Source organism: Sinohyriopsis cumingii, chromosome 11 (genome assembly GCF_028554795.1).
Source record: "Sinohyriopsis cumingii isolate HCF-2022 chromosome 11, ASM2855479v2, whole genome shotgun sequence".
In the NCBI taxonomy this organism is placed as follows: Eukaryota; Metazoa; Mollusca; class Bivalvia; order Unionida; family Unionidae; genus Sinohyriopsis; species Sinohyriopsis cumingii.
The window spans coordinates 40306223-40332225 of NC_142971.1; the positions used below are offsets into that span (position 1 = coordinate 40306223).

Consider the following 26003-nt stretch of genomic DNA (forward strand, 5'->3'; position numbering starts at 1 on the left):
TATCAATGTTCCAACGTTCACTCCCTAAACTGAAGATAACTTCCGAGTTAAAAAGAGTACAAAACAAACTTTATATTTTTATCCAAGTGTCCTTGAAGATGAATATTAAATACTGAACGCGACAAATCTAGTGATAATATACGAATATACAAATTCTCAACAATTTATCACAAACTTTTAAGGTTATAGAGCACAAAAAAGGGTGTAATGGAAGACTTTATATATCTCCACCTGTGACCTTGATCTTCAAAATAAATTCAAATATAGTGACCCGTTACCTTAACCTTTGGATATGCCCCCCCCCCCCCCCCCCCCGTGTGACCTATGGACGAAAATGCGAATACAATGTCCCACACTTTTCGCGAAATGGCAGCGGACAATAAAGGTGAACATTTTTGGAATATTTTTACAGGACAAAATGTCTCAGCTTGGAGGCAAGATCCGTACGTTCCGAAAGGTAAAGTAATACTGGCTGCATATTTGTGTGCAAAAGGGCTTAAAAATATTTAAAAAATCGTCCAATAGAATTATCATGTTTATTTATAGTAATAATAATGCATCTTACATAAGAGTATGACTTGAGTGATTTCTTACAAATGAAGTTAATCCGTTAATTAATACACATTTATTAATTTTATTTATGTATAAACATATACATTTATAATAAACAGTGCTGATCGTCAGTAAAGTCGATGGAACAAACATTATATACTCCATCTGCAGTAAATGAAAGATAGAATTAAATGATATGAGCAACAAAAAAAAAATTCTTTGTAATCAGCAAAATAAAAGAGATAAATATTGTACCATAGGTACTCGCTTATAAGACGACTTCAACCGCAAACTGTACAGACCCAAATCTGCCGTCGCTCTGTGTGGTTTGTTAAAAGTAATCATTAGCACAAACATAGACCCTGATCTGCGGGCACATTATGCTACAGCAGACAAGTATTTTTGTTGTGTGCAGTTTGACTCGTCTTATAAGCGATTATACAAGGTATACAATAAACTGAAGATTAAAATATTTACGTTTTAAAAAGGCATTTATACGAGAATGGTTATAAATACCCCGAACCGGTAACTTGTTTCAAGTTAAGATAAATAAAAAATAAACAAAATGTATCCGGAGTCTAGACCAACTGGCTCCTGGCAGTAGACCACCACCAAATCAGAATAAGAACATAAAGCACATCTTTGGTAGCAGACTACGACCAAACTAGAATGAAATTCTAACGTCACAAAGTAAATCAGTAGTCACCATTCTGGCGGGTTTAAAATTACAACCCGACAACAAAAGCGTGTGAAAACAGGCAGATTACATAACGAATACATTAAATGCAAGTAAAGTCAAAATGCATGGATTGCAATAAGTCAAGTCAAACTAAAATCAACTTTTCTCCTTCGAGTCTAAAGCATACTGGTAACAGTGATTAAATTAACACTTAATAAATCATTGTTGCTTAGACGCTAGGAGTAAAAAAGCTCTTAATATGTGTCAAGAGAGAGCCAATAGTTACGGAACAATACACAAGCTTTGAAATTCAATTGCGTGCCAACAGTTTACAAAACGAAAACAGACTGACTAGCATGTAAAGTATACTGACGAGTCACAATACAAAACAAAATTTCACAAACGTACATGTTTATAATTATGCTTTACAATTCTGATACACTGAACTTAAGCTTCTCAACATTGGTTTAATTTCTCTTAACAAGAGTCCGCCATTACCTTCTCCAAACTTTTCTTCACCAATATCATTATTCATAAGGAACTACTTTTTTGAAACTAAACAGAGCTGTACAGCGAAAGTGTATCGTATATACTCGCTTATAAATCGAGTGCAACCGTAAACTACACAAGACCCCGATCTGACGAATAATGCGACGAAAGATCAGGGTCTATGTTGTTTATTCTACTGATCACTCCTTACAAACAACATAGACCAGACGTATCAGCGAGTACAAACGGTACCTGTATATTATAGCTGAAAATATATTTAGGTTATAAGTAAAGATAATGTACCTTTCCAAAACATTTTTCTCTCATGAAACCATTTAATTACGATATTCTGCCAGACATTTATATTATACATATTTGAGTTTTATACATGAAGGTTATTTACAAACTTAATAACTTCGGTGTTTTTCAAAACCGATCTCTTCAAGTTAGGCACTATTGGATTAAGGACTACATGCATCATTAACTGACCTCCGAAATTGACAAGTTGACAATGGAAGTGTTGCAATGAGCGTGGACAATTTTACGTATTGCAAAAACATGTTAAACGTCTTTATGATTAGTTGGTTGGTTGCTGTGGGGTTTAACGCCATTTTTCAGCACACGATTGGCTATACATGGTGGAGGAAGAACCCGGTAAACCCCAGAAAGAACCACCGACCCACGAGAAGCTACTGGCAAGCTTTCTCGCATACCCACATTGGCTGAATTCGAGACTCGAACCTACGCAGACAGAGGTGAGATAGCAGTGGTCCCTAACGGAGAGCGCTTTAGACCACTCAGCCACTGGGGGCCCCAGTCTTTATGAAGAATTTTACTTAATTTAAATTACAATCAAGACACATGCTGACCCTAAGGAAGTTATCACAATTAAGCAAAGCAGAGGGGCCAGATGTTTGGAACTATTTTGTTAGACTCTAACATCTTATGTGTCCGCTGAGCTGATCGGCGCTGGAATAATAAAACGCCAAATGGCAAAGACGCTTACAGTGCGGCGATGGTACCGAGTGGGATATTTAGTGCCGTGGAGTAAAGTGCCCTGACCAGGACCCATAAACGCTTTCCGACCCTGGCTGCTCTGCTGGTAGGATTTAAAAACCTCTGGTCACGAGTCCAGCAAGCAAACGATACTTCTTATATCAAATAAGAGCATCAAAACAATTCTGGAATCGAGTGAACCTCTTCATCTTGTAATTTGTGAGAGATACCTATAATAATATCAAACGAGAATAATACTGGCATATAATGACAATGATAAATCACAAATGAGAAAGAAAAAAAAAACATATCAATCATAATCAGCAGGGACTTGTACAAGTCCCCAGTAAGGGTTTATACAGATCCCCGTAATCAGCTATTCACAGCAACAACAATAAAATAAAGCACCACTTATCCTTACAGATTGATTTTTTTAAATATCAGTTACAGTCACCAGGGCTTTATACACGTACAAGTCCCTGTAATCTGGGACTTGCAAAAGAAAATTGAAATATGTACCACTTATCACTTCATACAGAATTTGTTTACATTTAAATGGTTTTTAAATGCCATCTACATCGATTAAAAAGCCAAGCACAAATAGTAGCAATGGATCTTTCAATGCGATAGCAAACTTAATTACTATAGCAACAAATCATCACAAATTCCTTTGCATCCACATTATTTGAATCTACATTTGAGTTTTGCATCCTTGATTATTGGAATCTGTTTCCAATGCATCTTAAATATAATTCATACTTCATACGGTTAAATATACTTCATACTGTTGACATGTCCGTTATCGTGAATACCACACAAGTTACTGGCAGTCTATCTGTAGTTATACAAAAATAACTAACTAATACTCTTGATCGGACAGATATAAGACTTAACAAGATTGACTAAACATAGAATGACGACTTATTTTATATACTACATTATTAAATTGTTTTGCTATCAATATTTCCTTTAATTTACGCTTCATCGTGCGTATAGAAATTCTGAATACATGTTCAAGGCCAATTTAAAATCATGACGCTCATTAAAGTCACAATTTCACATGTCATACTCGGACACCATTTATCAAATTCACCAAGCAACGCAGTACTTCCTGTGAAGCTAACATAATTAAATATCATACGTTTACAAACCTTTGCTGAGATATATTTTAAGTTTTGTACAACTGTAAACCTCATCGACCGACACGAAGACGACTTCAAGACGGTATGTTTACTAGTTCATAAAGCTCAACAGTCATCGAAACAATGGTCTGACTTTCCTTATTAAATGATTTAGAGAACGAAACTGCAATTTATTTTCGTTTAAAATTGTAAAAATGTCATTTTACTGATTGAAGCTTATAAAAAAGGGTAAAAGTAAATGACGTCATTGCCATGAAGAATGACCATGTCCCAGTACCATATCACGTGACGTTATGCCATCCAATGAAAAACTATCTCAAGTTATAACTGTTTACTGAACATTAATTTAACAATTTTCTGGAACACAAACAGAACCAGTAGCACGCATTTAAAAAAAAAAAAAATTCCTGCATACTTTGCATTCTTAACGAACATACATATATATTTCCTCACATCTGATACTAACTTTGTGACGTTTAACGTGGGGCCCCGAGTGGCCGAGTGGTCTAAAGCGCTCACCGTTACGGATCACTGCCAGGCTCGTCTAACGTGGGTACGTGAGAAAGCCTGCCAGTAGCTTCTCGTGGGTCAGTGGTTCTTCGCTGGGTTTTCCAGGGTTCTTCCTCCACCATTAATACTGGCCGCCGTGTATAGCTTATCTTGTGCTGTAAAATGGCGTTAAACCCTAGAACAACAACGTTTAATGTAAGCAAGAGATTTCTGCCCGTTGTCTATGACGTTTTCATTACTTTCCACTACAAGATATTACTTTCCAAGACAATTTTCCCCCAGGATCTTTCATGACCGTAGGAATTCACTGTATCTGAAAAACTGAGCGTGAAATTCCCCTCAAAGTGTAGATAAAACAAGAGATCCAAGGGCACGATGTTGCTCACACGGCCTATGCAATAGTTTATTATTTAACTAAGCAGGTTTAGATATTATTGCAATAATACAAGCTATGACGTCTCCCAAATTTCAGACACGTTAAGTTTACCTACTCTACTTCAAGTCTGATAAAAGTTCTCTCCAAAAAGATAAATGCACAATTACTGTTTATTATCTCATAATCGAAGCCACCCAAGATTTTGAAGATGTAAATCTTTTGACAAAGTTTGATAGAAACTAGACGAGAAATATATCGTCAGCCAATAGAAAGCAAGATCATCTCATTAACATGTGCAAATCTCACTTATTACAGAATCTCTCTGAGACTGACCATATGTAAAAAAGTTGGAGTCAATTTAAGACTCAAGAGTGGTAATAAGCTCGGCACTGACAAGATTACTTCATTAACATACGTAGATCTTTTCCGTAATCAAATTTGCCCAACATATTGATGATATAAAACAACTTAACAAGCCTGATATAAAATAACTAAGTCAAGTGCAGTTTCACATCATAAGCACTCGAAATAAAAATCACCCAACATCTTGACGATATCACCCTATTTGGGAGCCGCTGTGGTTCATTGGTTAGCGTACCGGAAATAGCATGCCGCATGAACATGCGTTCATCTCCACTCAGTATCAAACTTGTCTGAAATCGTAAGGCTATAAGCCCATATTACAAGTTTGATGAAAATGTCAGAAATGTGGCTTCCTGGGTGGGTAACAAGCTCAGTATATCAAATCCTGACGACACAAGCCAATATTCCAAGTATAATCCAAATCGATCACAAGAAGCTAGACCTGCCTTGCATGCCATCCCCGCTTACGTTTGGAAAAATAGCGTTATATATAAAGATACATTACTCGGTGGCAAACTGTACTTGAAAGACTGTCCATAAAATGAAACCATTCACGTGGATGACATGTGCTCACTAGCCCAATGTAAGATTAGCTGGCCAAGAATTTGGGTCAGTAGAACGCTTGTTCTTGAAAATTCTTCCAATGTTTTTGTTTCAAAATCATGTTATTGCATTTACTATGAAAACAATGTTTCAGGGTTTCTCTAGTTTTTGTGTTTTTATTCATACAAAATGGTAAAACAGCATTATTTAAGATTATAGGCTTCTTGCCATGACGCTTTGTGTCAAAGTGAATAAATTCTATTCAACACTTCTTATTTAGTGGATGAAGTTGTATAAATATCATTTTATTATTTGTAACGGTGCTCATATTTTATGGTCGGATTGCACGATTTGTACAATCTGAAAGACTTTAATGTGACAATGCTCATTGTCAAATTTGGTCATATTCTGTTCAGGAGTTTTTGAGAATTTGAAAGTTATATATATATATATATATATATATATATATATATATATATATATATATATATATATATATATATATCCTTATCGCCATGCGAGCTAAGTATTACATACTTGCGTATTATTTCTATATCATCGAAAATTAGCGTACTAGCAAATGAATATAGAGAAATTCTTAAAGCTCTACAATTCAAACCTTATTCCGAAAAAGGGGTACATCAGTGGATGTTGAGGATTTGATTGGGTTTCGAGCCCAAGAAGTTTCACCAGCACAGACCTTGAAATTATCCAATTAAAAAATAAGACGAAAACCACAAAAATACCAAAGCCGTCGATATATATAGCTTGTTCTGCTCTGCACAACACAATACTGGCTAGCACTAACTACTTGGCACAAAGGCCCATACAAATCACTGCACTTTATAGCGAGGGATATACTGGGGTTACAGCCAAGCATACCTGTACACGGATCGGCACCAAACGAAATCATCTTAACGGTCATTTTAAGTATGGCCGTTTTCAGGTAGAGTTGTGTATTTTTAAACTTCAAAGCAGTGAGTAAAAGCAGGAGTGAGAGAGGGTGGATGGGTGGGAACAATTATGTAGAACTGAAGAAAAAAAATCGCACGTAAATGATTTTTAAAAACACAATTGTTATTCCCAGATGAAGTGATTCCCAACTCTGAAAATAATTATAAAATGTAATTGCAAATATAAAGAAATAAACAAAACGCAGGACGAATCAATAATATTTTAAAAAAGAGCGTTTTTCATGTGTTGTTTAACTTTCGTTTCTAACATTTATCAAAGATAACAGACATAATATACCTTTAAACCCATATATGATTCCCTCTTACCGACCATTTCCACTTGCGCGCATAATTAATATTTTTGCATCATACATTAATATGCCTGGTGAAATAAGTTGAAAGCTTGATCCCAAATTTGGTTTCAATCCATTCGCCACTTTTTACAAATGGTGCGAGGGCATCACGGGCATCAGTATAAAAAATTTAAAGAGAAAAAATTATAAACTTAGTCCTTTTACAACACAACTTACAATGAAAAATCATCCGTTTTGATTACTCACTGCTTTGAAGAATATGTGGTTCATTTACATCAAAGATAAACATAACAAAAAGCTTAATAAAACTGATAATATACCTTCTTAAATAAAAAAACAGCATTAACAAAATGAAAAAGCAAATATATAAATCGTAATGATTTTATTTTTAAGCTACTTTCAATGGGTACTTGGCTCTGACAAAAGTGGTTTCTTCCTGAATATGTACGAGTTACATCACTTAAAATCAAAACTTGATAAACGACTTTCTGTATATCCAACTTGAAATACACAATATTCTTCAACAAAAAGACATTTCAAACCTTGATTTTAAAAAAACGAACTTAAAATTTGATACAGCAACTTGCTTCTAATTGGTGAAAAAGAGTCCTACGACTCTTCAGTATAAAAGAAGTATTCATCTATGCCATTTTGAAAGCAAACGAATGTCACTAACATTGGGGAACAATTTCACTACAATCCATAAAAACTGACATTTTTGCCCATGACTTATGTGGACTGCCAAGAGTGAAGGTTTCAACAGATCTCCCTGCAGTACTGCACTCTTCCATAATAATCTTAAAGAGTTTTTCAAACACATGAATAGACCTTCGTGTAAAACGTCCTGTAAGGACATCTAAAAACTGAATTAGAAGTAAAAACTATATTATCCTAATGTTCTTGACTTTTGTCTGGCGTTTGTGGCAATGATACGAAACGTGACGAAAATATGCAGGTAAGCACAGATTACAATACCATAAACCAATTAAGTTCTCTACATGTAATTCAAGCAATCAGTGTGACTAATTGTCATCATTCCTGGTTGGAAATATCAATGAAAACTAATGTAGTTACATAAAACATACATATGGTAAATGTTTAATTACATATACATATATACTTATATACATATACAAAGCACTTACACTTGAACATACATAAATATGCTGGGGAGGAGGCTTGCCAAAACACAATTTATACAACTGCTAACGTTTATAGTGAACAAATTTGTTATGAAACCTGAAACATAATCCATATGCAAATGAATACTTATCCTCACTTGAAAATTTATAATTTTGAATGATTTAACAGTTTTAGTTCCACACACCCCCCATCTCATTTTAATGTTTTTCCTATCAAAACAAAAGATCTAAATATTGAGACTTTTGGAAAAGTTAACCTTAATAGGTGACTCAATTAAGCTAGAATAAACACATACCCACATAACCCCAAACAAACACACAAAACAAATTAAGAATTACAAAAAATACAAGTAAAATGAAAGAAAATACAAATAACTAATAATCTGATACTTGTACACGAGTATATAGGGCATTTTCATGATGCGTTCAAGAACCAGACTGAGATTTAATAGAATGTAACTGGAGTAAATTCTGTAAAATCTGACTTTCTTTTATTTCTTCTTAGGGTCATCCAGTATAAACTACCTTTGGATTAATTTTTACCATATAAGTGTAAGTGGTTGATTGTATGGAATATGCATACAAACATGACAAAATTTATTTACATGATATTCCATCAACAGGATTAGTCAAGCACAAAAGTTACTATGAAAACACTGACAAAGTATGGTCTTTTAGTATCAAATATTAAGGTAGAAAAAAATTGGTGAAAAAAAAAAAACTAAAAATTTGGTGAGAAATTGATCTCTAGTGAGATTGAGATGGTTTAGTTTTGATAAATATTTCCTCACGATGTAGGATATCACAGGTATGTGATAACTGTTTCCTCACATTGTGGGATATTACAGGTATGTGGCAACTGTTTCCTAACAATGGGATATCACTGGTATGAGATAACTTTACTTACATTGTGGGATATCACAGGTATGTGATAACTGTTTCCTCACATTGTGGAATATTACAGGTATATGGCAACCGTTTTCTCACACTCTGGGATATCACAGGTATGAGATAACTTTCCTTGCATTGTGGGATACCACAGGTATGTCAGAACTGTTTGCTCACGCTGCGGGGTTTTGCAGGTATGAACCTAATCTTTAAACAGTGCAGACCCAGATGTATCCTTGTACAACCACTGTCAGATTGAGATCAGCTCTATTGGCAGGAAATCATAAACATCAAGACCTTGTTTTATTTGCACATTCAGTAAAAGTTCAAATAGGTAATCCGTGTAAAATGAGATATGTATTGTTAACCGAACAGGGAGAACCAACACTGAGAACTAGATCTATTTGTGTGATGTATATTCTGCAAGATTCCCTTAGTGCGTTTTAAAATGGCAACCACTGAAACTCCGCTGTCCTCTAAATGTTTCAATATATGTAGTAGTTTAACAATTAAACTACAGACATATGTCAATAGAAGGTATAAAGCATACAACCATTATCTAAAAGACTTGCACATATGAATAGGTCAAGAAATTGTATGTACGTATACCGTACATATACGGTGGGAATACATTTTTATGAAGGCCACCATAGTTTTATTATTATTGCTGTTCAATCTGCTCATTAATTGCTGTAATTGCTAATTATTAACACAAGTGTCATCAATTTACCTATTTAATAAGTTGTACACAACAATAGATCTCGTCTACATGAGAATAAATCTGGGTCAACACAGTATAATATCTATTGGTAGATATGCATTCTACACTAGAGTAAATGACATACTAGCAGTATCAATGTCGGCAGAATAAAAACTTTTCTTACTAGAAAATATAAATCACTGGTCAACACAATACACAAAATTTTGACACTTGAACATTCCTTAGCTGCACTTATAGACAGCGGACATATGATATACATGTACATAATTTATTTATTTAGAGTCTTTTGAAAATCTCTGGAACAAATGGGGTATAATTGTAATGTAATATTAACTGGCTCAAAATTTATAATAAGGCTTTGGTAGTCAGCAGCGTTTGTTCCCTTAAAAATGTTTACGTTAAGTGATGCTATTCAGTTTTGTTGGTCTATTTCATTAGTAACTAAGTAAGAAACTTGAACTGGAAATTGTTAAAAAAGCAAGAGAAATAAAAAAATTAATATTAATAATAATGGAAATTTTCATATACAGATTGTTCTTAAAAGGAAGAATATTTACTTTTTTTATTTAAAAATGAATGTAAAGAGCAGCCAAGTATTCTAACATAACCTTGTGTTATTTCAAGTTTTTATGGTGCATGAAATTTTTCGTTTTTTGCCTGGACTGCATATAGCTACGTTCACCTTGGTCATCAATGGTACCAGTAAAACTGAAAAAAGTTCTGTACCATATTACTTCCTTAACGTATATAACACTACTTAAAAAATTTCATGCACTGATGGATCAGTTTAAGAATGAAGTGTACATAACTATCACATATAAAATAAGTTTGCATTTCTTAAGATAATGAAGCTGAAAGGAAACATTAGATGCTAGATATATGCCAGTATCCATAACGAATGAAAATGTCACAACACAGGAATATAAAGAATAGCACTTGTATATTTTTCCTTCTTTTGCATTGTAATTCATGTGAGATACACCAATAACCAAAACTCAGAAAAAGTTTATATCATAATTTGACAAAATAATTTCTTGTCAACATTTGGTTCAGTACATCATTCATCATGTAGCAAACAAAATTCATAGGTATATAATCCAATGTATTATTTTCAGACAAGCCAACACCAAAATGTGTTTAATTTAAATGGATTATTTTCAGACAAACCAACACCAAAATGTGCTTAATTTAAATTACAAAAGCTGGGAAGTCTAATGATGGATCAAAATTCTAATTTTTATATTCTTTTAAAGCATATTTCTTAAATTTTCCTCCACATGTTACTTTCATAATTTCCTCTCTCTTCTCTTACTACGGAACAAAGATCACTCTTGACAAATCTGTGGTGTATAGTGTGAATAAAAATATGAAAAATTTATTTGAGAGATTAAAGGAGAGAGAATATTTACTATCTGCAGAATCCACAACTCCAACCACAGAAATTTGTAAACAGTGAAAAACTATAAAAACTGGCATTCTAAAGTTGGGTAAGATTAACACAAATTCTACCCAAAGGTTGACCTCCTTGATCAAAGTGAACATTGCATAGTTGCACTCACATAAGAAACGCATTTGCAGTCATTTTAAGATCTTCCATACATCCGACACCTTGAGAAAAGAGATAGGTCAGAGAGCTAACGCATCAGATTATATGCTTACCACATACAACAATAGAAATTTATAACAAGTCTCTGTACATCTAAGCTAAACATACGGCATTGACTATCCTATATTTAAGGAGGCACATATGGGGGAGGATATTTGGAAGGTTGAAGATGTGGAGGGGGTGGCTTATTGTTGCCTGATGCTGTCACTGGGGGTGGAGGTTGGTACAAAGGTGAGGTTACATCAGTATCTTCTAGTTCTATGTCTTCATGCTGCATGTGATTTTTGTCATCCATAGGTTGTGTAGACTGCGAACTCTCACTAGAGGCTCTCTGATACTCTGGTGGTGGCATGGGAGGTTTTTCCTCATCCATAATCAATGGCCTGGTTGAGTCATTAGGCTTATCATCTAATTCATCAGCAAAGATAACTGGTACCCCCTTTTTATTGTATGTATTCTTCTCATCCAGCTTCATTTTCCCCTTTCTCTTTTTTCTATAAAGAACACAGGCAATGATAAGAGCAATAATTAGAACAATGACGACAACAACTGCTGGTAAAACAGTAGTTATCCAGATATCACCATCACCACCACCTGCTCCTGCAGCTGCAATCTGGACTGTTGTCGACTGGGTTGGTTGTTCGGTTGACATCTTGGGCGGCATGTGATAAGAAACGGTGGGTGCAGCAGTTGATTTTGACACAGGACGAATACGAGTGTCCTTTTTGGGGAAATTGGGATGGTTTACACAACTACCATGAGGTATCACTGCAGCTGCTTGCAAATTGAATGGCTTCATCTCATTTACTGCTTCCTGACTTAAGGATCCATTGTCCATGATAACTTTACTGGCAAGACTAGTAACTGCATCTGCTGGACAGAAATCCCATGTAAGAGAACTGTTCATAAAAGAAAACTCAATAGATCCCTTTTCAATTCTTATCACAGTCATCATCTTTGTGTTTTTATCCCCGTATAATTTGGAAATCTTGTTAGCCAGATTAATCCTGTTATTCACATCATCCATGAATTCATCATAATCATTGTCAAATTTCAAGAGAATCTCATGGTTCACTGCTCCCTTTTGCGCATCTGCACCTTGTACGATAATCATAAATGACTGAGATTTCTCCAATTTCTTGGAATTTACAGCAGTAAGTTCGAATTCATGCCGACCAGCATCTTCATTCAGAGGGAGTCCTTTCAGTTGGTGTTTCGTTGCATCGTACTGTAACCAAAAGTCTGATGGCAATTCTTGTCCATCCAATGTTACTGCCAAAGACAGACTATAGGCATCACCATCACAGTCTTTAAAGGCACTCCGAGGAATCTTGTATCTGATAACCTCTCCTGCTTGGAAGGTCAATGGTTGGATGTATTCATCTACTGTGGGATACGATGGCACAGAACATGGTGGTGGAGGAGGTGTTGGTCTTGCAGTTGGCTCTTTGGTGGTGGTTGGTTTGGTAGTGGGCTCTTTGGATGTTGGTTTGGGAGTTGGTGCTTGGGTTGTCACTATAGGAGTAGGTGTTTGGGTTGTCACCTTGACAGTTGTTCTACTTGTTGATTCTGTAGTTGGTTTCGTAGTAAGAACTGTACTGGTGGTGGTTGACATTGTGATGATGGTTGAAGTTGGCATGACCATGGTGGATGTGGTAGCTTTGGAGGTCATGGTAAATGTCTTTGACGGAAGAATACTTGTCGTGGTCATTAATGGCTTGGTCATATCTCTTGTACTCATGGATATTTTGAGTGATTCGGAAGGAGCTATAGTTGCAGACATGTCTATGGTCTTATCTGGCTGAACAACTGTTGTCAGTGAAGGCTGGACAGTTATAGAAGGAGAAGCCATTGTAGGAATTGGTCTGGTCAGCATGTCTGTGTATGTCACTGAATCTAAAACTCTAAGAGTCTCCGTAGGCAACTGTGTTGGAGGAGCCATTGTCAGAGTGGGAGTGGCCGTAATCCTTGGCGCTTGTCGTCTTTTCCTTGCTTTTTCCTTAAACTGGTTGTTTGTGACATGGTAGCCAATTACGGAATGACCAAGAGCCTCAGCCATAATACCCTTGGAGGCTGATGCCTCTAAATTCTGTAGAATTGGCAAGTGATCTGACTCTACCTTTCCACAACCAACCAGCCAGGAGATGAGAAGACCTGCAGTTTTTGGAACTCTAACGTCTCCATAACCTTGAACTATGGCTGAGCTATCAAACATGGGTTTATCTCCGACTGGAAGCATGGAAACCATTTCATGAGCTAGACCTAAGTGTTTCACAACTCTGTCCAGTAGAGATAATTTCTCTATAGCAGGCAAAACATCAATATCAGCATCCACTATCACTGTCACCACAGTATGAGGCTCCTCTAGGCGACAAGTCACAATGGTGGGTCCATTCTGTGTCTTTGGTTTAGTTGTGGTGGCAGCACTACCACCATTAGCTTCTGATAAGACTGTCACTGAGAACACATCTTTGGCACTAAAATCATCTTTTCCTACTGCTACCACTTCTAAGTAGATTTCACCTACGTCACTTATGGTGGGAATGCCTCGAAACTCAGCTTTGTTCTCATCAAAAATAAGCCAGGATGGAAGTTTATCTTTTCCTGCTTCCATTACCTACAAACAAGAAAGGACAAAATGTTAGAATACATAAAGGAATTCCTCTGTATATTCTTACTGCTTGAAATTTTATTGTTTTCCCCTGATAAACAGATTACATATTAAGTGAAATATGGGTAATGGAACTGTGGTATAATCAGAACTCCCTCAAGATGTTACCTTAGAATCAAGACAAAAGTAAATGTCATTATACATGATCTGATTCTTAAATATCAAGAAATGTTGTGCCTTACTCATATTGTGTTGTCACCATGAGACAACACTGCAGAGTTACTAAGTAGTTAGAGAAAATAAATAAATTTCATGCATTGTTCTCCAAATGATAGTCATAGTCCAGGACTGCTTCCCTGAAAAAGTTGCAGTCCCAGCACAAAGTCCCCCAAATTTGACCTTTTTCACCCTTGTAATAATTTAGAACATTACAAGCATATTGTTGTGTCATGATATACATGTCACCTCATTCATGTGAAAATATTATAATAAACAAATGAAAAAAATTAAAGCAGTTTTAACTATGTGATGTTAAAGTTGTAAAAATTCTCAATGACTTTACCTTGCCATTCCTTAATTTTGTGTGGAGCTAGAAGGAATCAAGGAAGGAATTATAAATTCTTTTCTATATTTAATTATCTTTATTCCTTTCAACTCAGTAAATTTTTCAAAGACACTCAAATAAGAAAAGAAAAACCTTTTTTAATTTCATCTTTAAGCAACACTGCATAATACAATCACTTTTTCTTTAAAAATTACAACAAATTTCTCCACAGCAGGTTTTGACTCTAAATCCTTTAGTTCTGGACCTTTCCTCAATCATTCTCATGAATTTCATTACTGTTTTTTCTTTTAAACAGTAACAACCCTTTTGTCTTGATGCAATAATGATGAACTACGGGATTCCGCTTTCTTTATCAATCAGATGATGCATTTACTAATCAGCTAGTCTCGTGAGAATTGTGTTCAAATACTGTCTTACCCTTAACACTAAAAAAATTATGTGAAGCTGCAGTCAGAATAGTGTACGTATGGTTGTCACTTGAAAAAAAGGTATATGCATACATGACACTAAAAAGAACTGATTTTAGGTTGATTTTTGAGGAATAATTCATTAATCCTGCTTGCAACATTTATGTACCATGAGGTTGTACTCTACTTCCAAGCTCTGAAGTGTCAAGGTCGTACAAGACCAAAGTGGATGGTATTACTCGATGGAGCTCTACAATGATACTAAATAATGTTGCCCTTCTACTCAAATTACAAAATACCCAGTTTATTTAGGTAAAAAATTATCACTTCTTGGAGCTGGAGTTTCTGTCTGGAATTTAGACTTTATGGCCTGAAATCTAAAGCAGACAGGTCTGAACTGCACATTAACTGACGAACCTTTGTAAAAAGGAGGACAAGTTTGAGATTCAGAATAAAATCTGGCCAGGACATAAAAATGATGGGTCCAATGGGCAACCCCCACCCCCATCAAGAAAAGAAAGAAGTCCTATTTTTACACTTCTGCCCATGTGCGAGTGAAAAAGCCAATCCAAAACAATATTTCTGATACAACTAGGGACAGAGCTAAATAAAAATATTTGCATGCATGTGATTTGGATTTTTAACATATTTTAATAATTTTTCAGCCACATCCCTAAAATGTCTGCAGTGTGGCAGTTTATAGTGATGTCTAGCACTGGGGCATCATACTTCAGACATGTAGCATCATGTCCAACCCAGTCACATTACTATGATGCTAGGCCAGCCAGTCCTAATACTGACCCCATGATGCTGAGTGCAAAGCGAGACATCTCCAAGTATCATTTTTGTAAATCTTTGGTATAATCAGCCAAGGTTTGAATCCATGACCTCCCACTGGCAAAAATCTCTCAGAAGCTGTCATATTTGGATCTATTCAGATGTAACCTCCAAAATGTGGTTCCTACCCTCATTTCAGGCAAAAATGCCAAGAATCTATGGTTAACATGGGAGTTTGTAATACAAAATAAATTCACAACTCTTGGCACTATTTTTCTAAATAAAGAATACAATAACATGCAAGTTCTCCAAACATTGTGTAAGGATTTTTAATATCACTGACTCAAACTTGCTTATCAAGGTGTCAAAGCACGGGTAATTGAAGTCTTCCGATTAAAATGATCATTAGGCACAGATAATCAATAAGCAGGTGTTGTAACTGCCTTGTCTGCTAAGATATAACGTAAATGGCTTCACCTAATCCCATTAAAATCAAATGCACTTTGTTGGCTCACAAACAGCATGATTGCTACTCGCTTTGCCAAAACAGATCAAATAAAAGAATTTTGCTGACAAAAAAACTTGCAGAAAATGTCTACGGTCATGGTTTGAAAAATTGGAAGGTCTCGATGCTTAGGTGAATGATGGAAATTAAATTGGAAATTGGTTCAGGAGAAAATCATTTTGAGTTATTTTTTTTTAAAAGGCCAAAAATTAACAAATATAAATCTAAAATAATGTGCAACAAATAACATTTATTATATGAAATGCCATAAAATAATGATTATACATGTGTGATAATAAAAAATCCATTTAATATATTTTAGTCCAGTGATACCAAGGTGTTTAATACTGTTTAAGTTTAAGGCAATAGGTTTACTGGCATGCATCAGAAATGCAGAAATATCTATGGTGTACTATTTTGCTAAGTTATATAGTTTTTTCTATCTAAATCTATGAATACAGTATTGTAAAATTATTGTTTTAAATTTGACCATATTTTCAAGGGGGGAAACTCTTTTCATAACATAAAATCTGTAATTCTCAATAGTCCTCCTCATAAGTTACTTCCCTTGATTTAATATGCAATACTTGGCCTACATAATGGTAATATGGTCAGTCTGATGCAAGATTACCTCATTAATATGCATGTATTTTACTCATGCTGAACCCATCCATGATCTTGATGGTATGGACCCAAATTTCATGTCTGATCAAAATCGGATCTGAAACAGGACTTCCAAAAGGTGTAACAAACTGCCAATCAGATGCAAGTTGAGCTTATAATTATGCAAGAGTCTCACTCATTATCAAATCTACCAAGAATTAGATGATATAAACCTATATTACAAGTCTGACTGAATTCAGATCAGAAACACTGGACTACAGAGTGGTATAACTAGCAATGGATGGACACGCTCTGCACAAATGAAAATGTACGTTTGATGCAGGTCTATATAAGTCCACTTAACATTATGGCCGGGTGAGCTAAAAATAAAACATCTGCATACAGACTATTCCACCTGAAGCTTTTGATCATTCCCATTCTCGATTTGCTATTGTGAAAGGGCACAATAACGAGTGGACAGAACAGTATGAATAGACTGTCAGATCTAATGCAGTTTCTAATTGGTTTGATTTGGTGCTTTGCAGCTCAGCAACACAAGCATCCTTTTTATTTGTAACGAGGTAACTGGAATAAAGTGCCTTGCCCAAGAACACACCATGGTAACAGACACAGGCTGTTACCTGTCACCATGGCAAGTACACCTGGGCTAGGACACACCATGACAAGCACACCTGGGCTGGGACACCACCATGACAAGCACACCAGGGCTGGGACATACGATAGCAGCACACCTGGGCTGGGGCACACCATGGCAAGCACAATGTGGACTTATCTAATGGTAATATTCTAACCCATGCCCCTTCAGTCACAAGTATGGCACACTAGCCTCTGAACCAGCACAATTCCTGGATATATTTTATCAACAGGTATGGGAATTCTGCCTCCAAACTATGCAGAACATTTTAAGAAGTCTCACTGCAAGAGGAATTTTAATTTTTATTCAAGTAACAGTTGGCCAATTATTTTCACTCACAAAAATCTATCAGAATATAAGGTCAAAGTTTATACTGGTGAGAGAATTTCAGACCATGAAGTCTGGCGTTTAATTTCCAGAAAATGTTAATTTTTCTTCAAGTGGGTGGAGTAGAAAGGACAGTGTATCTTAAACACTTCTCAACTATAACCCTGCATATTGGTAAGAATACATAGCATATTTCACTAGGGAGTTGGCAAAAATGAAGCTGGGTGGTGTCATGTTTATCACAATTAGTGCAAAATGATCCAAACAAAACAAAAATAAACTGTTAGCCAGTACCAACAAGAAATGTCTGGTTCCTTGCAAAAAGATAATAAACACTTCGAGGTATTTATTAACTAGTTATTGTATTTGCCATGGGAGTAATCATGATTTACATGTAGCATTCATTGCTTTTTCATTTCCAGTTCAGTTCAGTGATGGAAAATCCCTTAGTGGCATCCTGGGACCAGTTAAGTTTGTTGGACCAGGAGAAGTTGATGTTGCACAGTTCCATAAAACAAATGCGAAAATAATTTAGATTTTTTGCATGCTTATGAAATTCTAGATCTGAAACATGAAAGACTCCACCAATAATTACTGCATTTCTGACCATAAATACACTTTTATTGAACTTTATAAATAATTTAAATTTGTCAAATGATTTGATTTTTTTATACTGAAAACATCTTTTGATATAAAGGATCTCTGTGTCATGTATTACTTAATTGCAAACATAATACATCAGTTGTATACCCCTATGGGAAAAAACCAAAGCAAAATTTTGCATCATGAATATAGGATATCAAACAAGCACCAGCTGTAACTGAGTATTATCTATTTCTTATTTCTGATCCAATTTTGGAACTGTACACCCATATACATGTATGTATATATAATCCTGCAAAATCAAAGTCAAATAATTTAAAAGCCAACAGTGGCATCTTGGCAAAGATATGTCCACTTAGTTACAATGAAACTATGAAATTTGTACAACTTTTAATTCATAATGCAGTCAAAGACTAGTCTGTCGCTGCATGTTTAACACTGAAAGGCACTGAATAACACTCCAACAACTAAATACGGCAACCTTTCCTAATCAAATAACTCTCCTATCTTTGCTTTTAATTTTCCCCATTTATCTATATATTTTACCTCCCCTCAATGGCAACAAAGTTGGCAGAGCATTGCACTTGTATTTCAAGGGATGTGGGTTTGATACCAAAGCAAGCCAGCTTGGCATATCCTTGGGAACGGCAAGAGTACTGGTAATGGCATGGTCTTTCAGCCATCCGACCCAACAAATCAATGAGGTTATTCATTGTCCCAAGTCACCACAAAGTATAGTAACTGTAGATGGTGGACAACTTGAGTTATTGTGCAGATTTGAAACTGGTAGACAGACATACAGACAGAAAAATAACTTCACAATAAAGCATGCTATGTCTAATGGCAGGTGCATGAAAAATGATAGCCAAAATGCATCCTTCCAGTCCATGGAAGCTGGTAAAAAGATGTTGCACCTTATCTGACCTTAGTTTGTAACTTGTCTAAATATCTGAAGTGAGTTTGAATAAATGCTGTTACACTTTGTAGTTAGATTAAACCTCCATACATACTTAACAGATATGTAACATCATTTAATATGGTGATATGTGCCTAATAGATAATGTAAACTCATTTAATATGTTGATATGTGCCTAATTTAATACGGTGATAAGCGCCTAATAGATAATGTAACATCATTTAATATGGTGATATGTGCCTAATGGATAATGTAAACTCATTTAATATGTTGATATGTGCCTAATTTAATATGGTGATATGTGACTAACAGATAATGTAACATCATTTACTGTACATGTATTCATATATGAGCATGTAACATCATTTACAGTGTTCATATAAGCATGAATTTGTAACATCGTTTATGGTATTCATATATGACTGAGTATGTAACATCGTTTATGGTATTCATATATGACTGAGTATGTAACATCATTTATGGTTTTCATATGACTGAGTATGTAACATCGTTTATGGTATTCATATATGACTGAGTATGTAACATCGTTTATGGTTTTCATATATGCCTAAAGATTATTTAGTATGAATAAAACATTTGTATATAAGATCTATGATTATTTATCAGATATGCAGAGTCTATTAAAAGGATGTCTTCAATAACTAAGTCTCTCTCTCTCTCTCTCTCTCTCTCTCTATGCACTCTGATGTGATCAGTCATGTACAAAAGGAAATAGCTGGTTGACATGAGATGTAGACTATCCTTGCAGAATCTGAATTGTGAATTTTGTATTACAGAGAACTAATTTGATCCATAGACTATAATGATATTCATTCTGCAAGCAAATGATGTCAACGTGGTTTATAGTCACTAAACATGTTTTGAAAGAAATATGAAAGAAATATGATTTGATGGATTGATAGCTGAGGACAGTGTAAAGTCTTAACCACAATCTACAGACTGGTATACACCCCGGTTCTGCCTTTCTATTTAATAGCAACATTCTACAGATTGGTACACACCTGAATTATGCCTTTCCATCCAATAACCACACGCTACAGACCTTTATACACCCCGATTCTCGCCTTTTCATCCAATAATTACACTCCACAAACTCATACATACCCCAATTCTGCCTTTCCATCCAATAACCACATTTTACTGACTGGTATACACATTCTGATTCTGCATATCACCATGATTTTATTAATTTTATCTGAGAAGGTTCCTGCTTTAAAATCAGACTTGTACAAGAAATCCAACCCAACAGCAATGACTGTCAAACGTCCCCAGTAAGGCTGGTCTCAAATGTGACCTTGGCCAAGATCTTCAACTCTGGAAAGCATTTTACCAGCAACCCCTTCTAGAAAGCAGTTCAAGTTTGGATACACAATTGTAAGGCATATTTATACAGGAATGACTGTGATTGTCAAAAGTCTTTAAAATCATCAAGGAACAACCAAGGTCCCTAATTATATTTAAGAACTGTGTTCACTTGCATTATCCTAAGTAAATGGCAACACAATATCATCTGCCAGTATCTAATTGATCTCCATCTTCCAATTAGGGAAAAAAGAAGCAGGGAACCAGACTAATGAGTATAATAGTGTATTATGGGGGAAAAAGTACTTAGATCCAATACTTTAACCAAGATGGAGTATCATGGTATTAAAGTAACATAAAAGAGAGAAAACCAACAAGCATTGTAAATTCAACAAATAATTTGTTTCCCTTGAATTCAAAGTGAAAGTTTTAAAAACGACCAACAGTATTGTGACTTTAATCCCCAAAAGTTCTATAACCAGTTCTATCTCCTAATAAATAAAGTTCTAATTCCAGAGGTATACCTCCCATCACACACAAAGCTTCAACTCTAAATGCATTGATGTGCATGTAGTGGCCTGTGACAAAGAGGCATGATAACAGTCTTTTGATGAATAACATTAATGTAATCCAAGATGTTCGTTTCTAAACTCGCTATAACTCTCAATGTTTCTGTCCAAGAATATTATTGAAAACTTTTTGATTCCAGAGAATAATAATTGAATAAATAATTCCACCCAAATTGAAAACTTAACAATACAAATGCTTCTGCTTCTGATGTTATTGCAACAATGAATAATTTTTCAAGCAAACAAGATTATTAAGATTATTTTTAAAAAAAATAACAGACACAAAAGTAGAGTCAGGATGAATGTGCAAAGTTCATTTCTAGAAAATTCTAAGTTGTAAACATAAAATCTGTTACTGAAATTATGATACAAAACATGGGAAACATCAGTTACAACATGTTCTTTATGGTGGAATTCCAGTATTATAGACCCCAGACCCAAAGAAACATATTTACCTTGACTGATACAGATCCAAGTATATAAATGAAACTACTAGAGAAATATCAACTATGTATTATTTGTTTACAACACTGTCCCTAGTCTGTACACAGTGAACATGATTTTAGACAAGGTCAGATCCAAGTCTGTACACAGTGAACATGATTTTGGACACGATCAGATTCAAGTCTGTATGCAGTGAACATGATTTTGGACAAGGTCATATTCAAGTCTGTATGCAGTGAACATGATTTTGGACAAGGTCAGATCCAAGTCTGTACACAGTGAACATGATTTTGGACAAGGTCAGATTCAAGTCTGTATGCAGTGAACATGATTTTGGACAAGGTCAGATTCAAGTCTGTATGCAGTGAACATGATTTTGGACAAGGTCAGATCCAAGTCTGTACACAGTGAACATGATTTTGGACACGATCAGATTCAAGTCTGTATGCAGTGAACATGATTTTGGACAAGGTCAGATTCAAGTCTGTATGCAGTGAACATGATTTTGGACAAGGTCAGATCCAAGTCTGTACAGGATCATTGTTGTTTTTCAGTCTGCATCGACTTATAAAGTGAGTGCATATGGTAACCTATAATCATGGAGAAAAAATTAACAAATACAAATTAAATATACCTAGCAGGAGGAGGGAGCACCAGAAGGATTTTGGTCCATAGGGATCTGAACAATAAAAGGGGGTATTTATTCAGATGAAATATTTTCTATTCTTAATATTTTCTTTTGAAGTCTACAACAATGCTCATTTTATCTGCTAAGTCAATATACCAATGGTGATCTTTATTTAGTATACATCCCAATCAATACATTTTTAAATATAATGTTGATTATTCATACAGATGTGGCATTTTGCAAAATTACTTTAAAAAGGATATTCATTCCTCTTGAAGCAAGGCAAAAAACACCCCCAAAACAGCTGATGAGATAAAAGGATCTGACAAGACACATGATATAATGACAGATTTCTGAAAGCTGTCATAGAATTACTTCTAATATGCCATCCATCCCTTTCAGTGCCAGATGGACTTTGGTTTCTTGCTTCTGTGATGTCTCGTGCATTAGTATCATCTACTATCAAAAGATGGCATTAAAACCAACTTCTACCGTTGCAAAGATCTTAAAAGTTTCTTGATGGTACAAGTGGTAGTACTGAATGATGCATGACATACAGCAAACAGTTTTAAGCAAAAAGCTGAAAATGATTGAGTAAGTAGTAAAACAAAATCCAATCTGCAATCTCTTGCAACCTCAAAAGGGAAGATACGTCTTAATGCAGCATATCCCCCCTCACCTTCCTCCTACTCAGAGAAATGTGAAGGATTAAAAAAAATATATTACAGAGCCAAAACATAATCTAAAAACTTTAATCAAAAACTGGATCACTGACTCCCTCTATCAAGACCTTCACCCAAAGAATTATTTGGTTTTCATCTTCTTCCATGTTATCTGGATAGAGAATATTGTCTGCATTGCAAGCAGCCACTGGGATGAGTATATGTAGGAAGTTTGGGCCAAAAAGGGCTAATGATTAGCTATAGTGATCTGGGGTACAAGGACAAATGATAAACTATGTAGATTTGGAGCACAAGGGCTAATGATAAACTATGTAGATTTGGGACTAAAAGGGCTAATGATAAACTATGTAGATTTGGGACTAAAAGGGCTAATGATAAACTATGTAGATTTGGGACTAAAAGGGCTAATGATTAGTGCTTAGAACTGACAGTGGAACCTGGACTTTATTGAGGAAGCAGACAGATGAATACTGAAATCATATGCATATCTCTAATGGAATGTCAAGTGAAAATAAGCACAAACAATGTATTTTCCAGATTAGTGTTCTCCTGTGGCCAAGTTTTATGTATCAAAAAGTCAAAAAGTCGGTTTCTTGTATTTAAACTGTCTCCCATATTTCAACAGGCTATTGATTTACTTACTTTTAAGTTACTAGGCAATATATTCTATTACAACAATATTTAAGGTTTAAAATAACTCTTTGCTTTATCCCTACTGATTTGAACATCTAAACCTTAATGTAAAGTGTATGTTATATAGGTTTTAACATAAAACCTTGAAGCAAAGTGGATGCCATATATATATATATATATATATATATATATATATATATATATATATATATATATATATATATATATATATATATATATATCTTAACATAAAACTCGGAGAAAAGTGGATGCTCTGTAGATTTGAGCATTAAAACCTCAAAAATTGATGCTCTATAAATCTGAACATCAAAACCTCAAAGCAAAGTGGATACTCTGTAGATTTGAGCATTAAAACCTCAAATATTGATGCTTTATAAATCTGAACATCAAAACCTCAAAGCAAAGTGCATGCTTAACAGATCTGAACAAAATGAAACCAAAGAAAAGTGGATGCTAACATAAAAGAATGATATGCACTTTTGCTTAAATTTAGCTCAAAGAGAAAAGTCCATTACATTTTTATCTTCAGTGCCAAAAATTTCCTCAGGGCAAGATTTCTCAATCTCAAAAACATACTAGAGTTGAAATGTATCAAGGATAATATTACACTAGTATGCCACAAAACTGGACTGCAACATCAAATTTCTAAGTTTATCCAGCTGAATCAAATCTCTTAAAATTATTTCCAATCAGGTGTTAGAATGGCTGGCTTGTTGCTAATGGAGCTTACAGAGATAAACAATTAAGTGTTAAAGTAGATCCCATAGTGGGCTAATATATTCAAAGTACTGGGGGTAAGGTCCTCTTAAGTAGTATGCCAATCATAGCTAGAGAGAGGGAGGGAGGGAGGGAGGGAGAGAGAGAGAGAGAGAGAGAGAGAGAGAGAGAGAGAGAGAAATAAACAAAGAAAGAATTTGATGGTAGTATTTGAACTTGAACCCTTTCTGTGGAAGTATGGCATGCTAATCACTAAACCATCATGGTGCCATTTGGGAAATTATTGGCATTTGTCAATCAGCATGCAGAAGATTATTTACTTCCAAGATGATGGGAGTCAAGTGCCATGCCCTGACAGACACCATGGAAGCTAATCTAAGCTCAGGTCAGGATCCCAACCTGCAATCCAGTAACTCAGTCTGGCAACAACCAAGAAACAATCACACCTTCCTGATAAATAGATGGAAAAAAAGGCAAACAACAGAAACACAGTCTTCTTCTTACAAATCACTTGACCTCTGTCAGTTTATGACCTGTCACTGTGGGCAAAATATTCAAATGACAGTAGAATGTCAGCTCCAAAATCAGTTATTTGATGACAAGTCTGTCATTAACATTAATCACATTGCTGTTTTGGTCCATCACAAACAAGAGTCCCTTTGTAAAAGCATAGTGGGATGGTGAGAAAGATGATAATGGTGATGTAGGCTTGTGTTATGGAAATTTTCTTATACGTCATGTGCATGTTGTCATGAAGCAACCAAAATTTATTATTTATGGCAATTTCTTAAGACTTTTGTATTAACATTTTGAGGCTTCAAAATATGATTGATAACAATTTCTGATGACTTGTGTTAAAATTTTGAGGCCCAAAATCCAATTGATTCCACACCAAGCCCTTCCTCATGCTAAATAAACACCATATATACTTGTTTGTCAGCTCTAATTGCAAACTACAGTGATTCCAACCTACTGACACATAATGCACTGGTAGATCTGGATATAAACAACTTGTTAGCCCTAATCAAAGTTACAAAACAGCACAGACCCTGATCTCACTGTGCATTATGCAATGACAGATCTGGGTCCATGTTTGATTTGGACCCGACTTGTAAGTGAATACATATATGATAAATTGTATCTTGTTAAATATGAATGTTTTGTTTAGTATAAATTACACGGTAGATATATATTTATATGTCTCTCAGAAATGTAAGAGAAGGTTGGTACTGAATCCCCACCCCAAGCTTCCTCCTCTCCTCAACCCAGAATTTCTGCTCTTGTGCAAAGTATCTTTTGTTTTCACAGTGTCCTCTGGCAGATGAAGGTTGATACTGATAATTTTCAGGTATAAACTGATCCACAGTTCTGATTCTAACAATTAAGTGAAATGAAAAACAACTACACAACTAGACTGTAAATGTACTCAATGACCCCCATCTGTGACCCCCCATCTATTTCTGGAATATATGAATTCCATAAGGTAAATCGAAAACATAAACCAAGATTCGATGGACTGATGAAATTTAGGAAGATGGCAAGATGGATGAACAAGATTTACATTATATTATTATACATTATTATTATTTACATTATACATTATATGTTCCTGATACAACCGATGGCAGGGCATAAAAAGGACACATAACTGAACCTTGATCATTTGGCTCACAAACACGTTTAAAAAATGTTTTCTTTTCTTTCTGTGTAAGGGACAAATTTGTCATATGCTTGTATGCCCT

General features: G+C 35.1%; 1 protein-coding gene across 7 annotated transcripts in view; it reads right to left on the reverse strand.

Moving 5' to 3' along the window:
• Window positions 1-522: 522 nt before the first annotated feature.
• Window positions 523-26003, reverse strand: part of LOC149787985 (dystroglycan 1-like) — a 215035-nt gene continuing 189554 nt past the window's right edge. For all 7 annotated transcript variants that reach the window (XM_089974258.1, XM_089974260.1, XM_089974262.1 and 4 more), the window contains one exon: window positions 523-13891. In XM_089974258.1, the coding sequence (XP_089830384.1) occupies window positions 11402-13891 (2490 nt within the window). In that variant the 3' untranslated portion in view covers window positions 523-11401. The remainder of the gene's footprint in view (window positions 13892-26003) is intronic.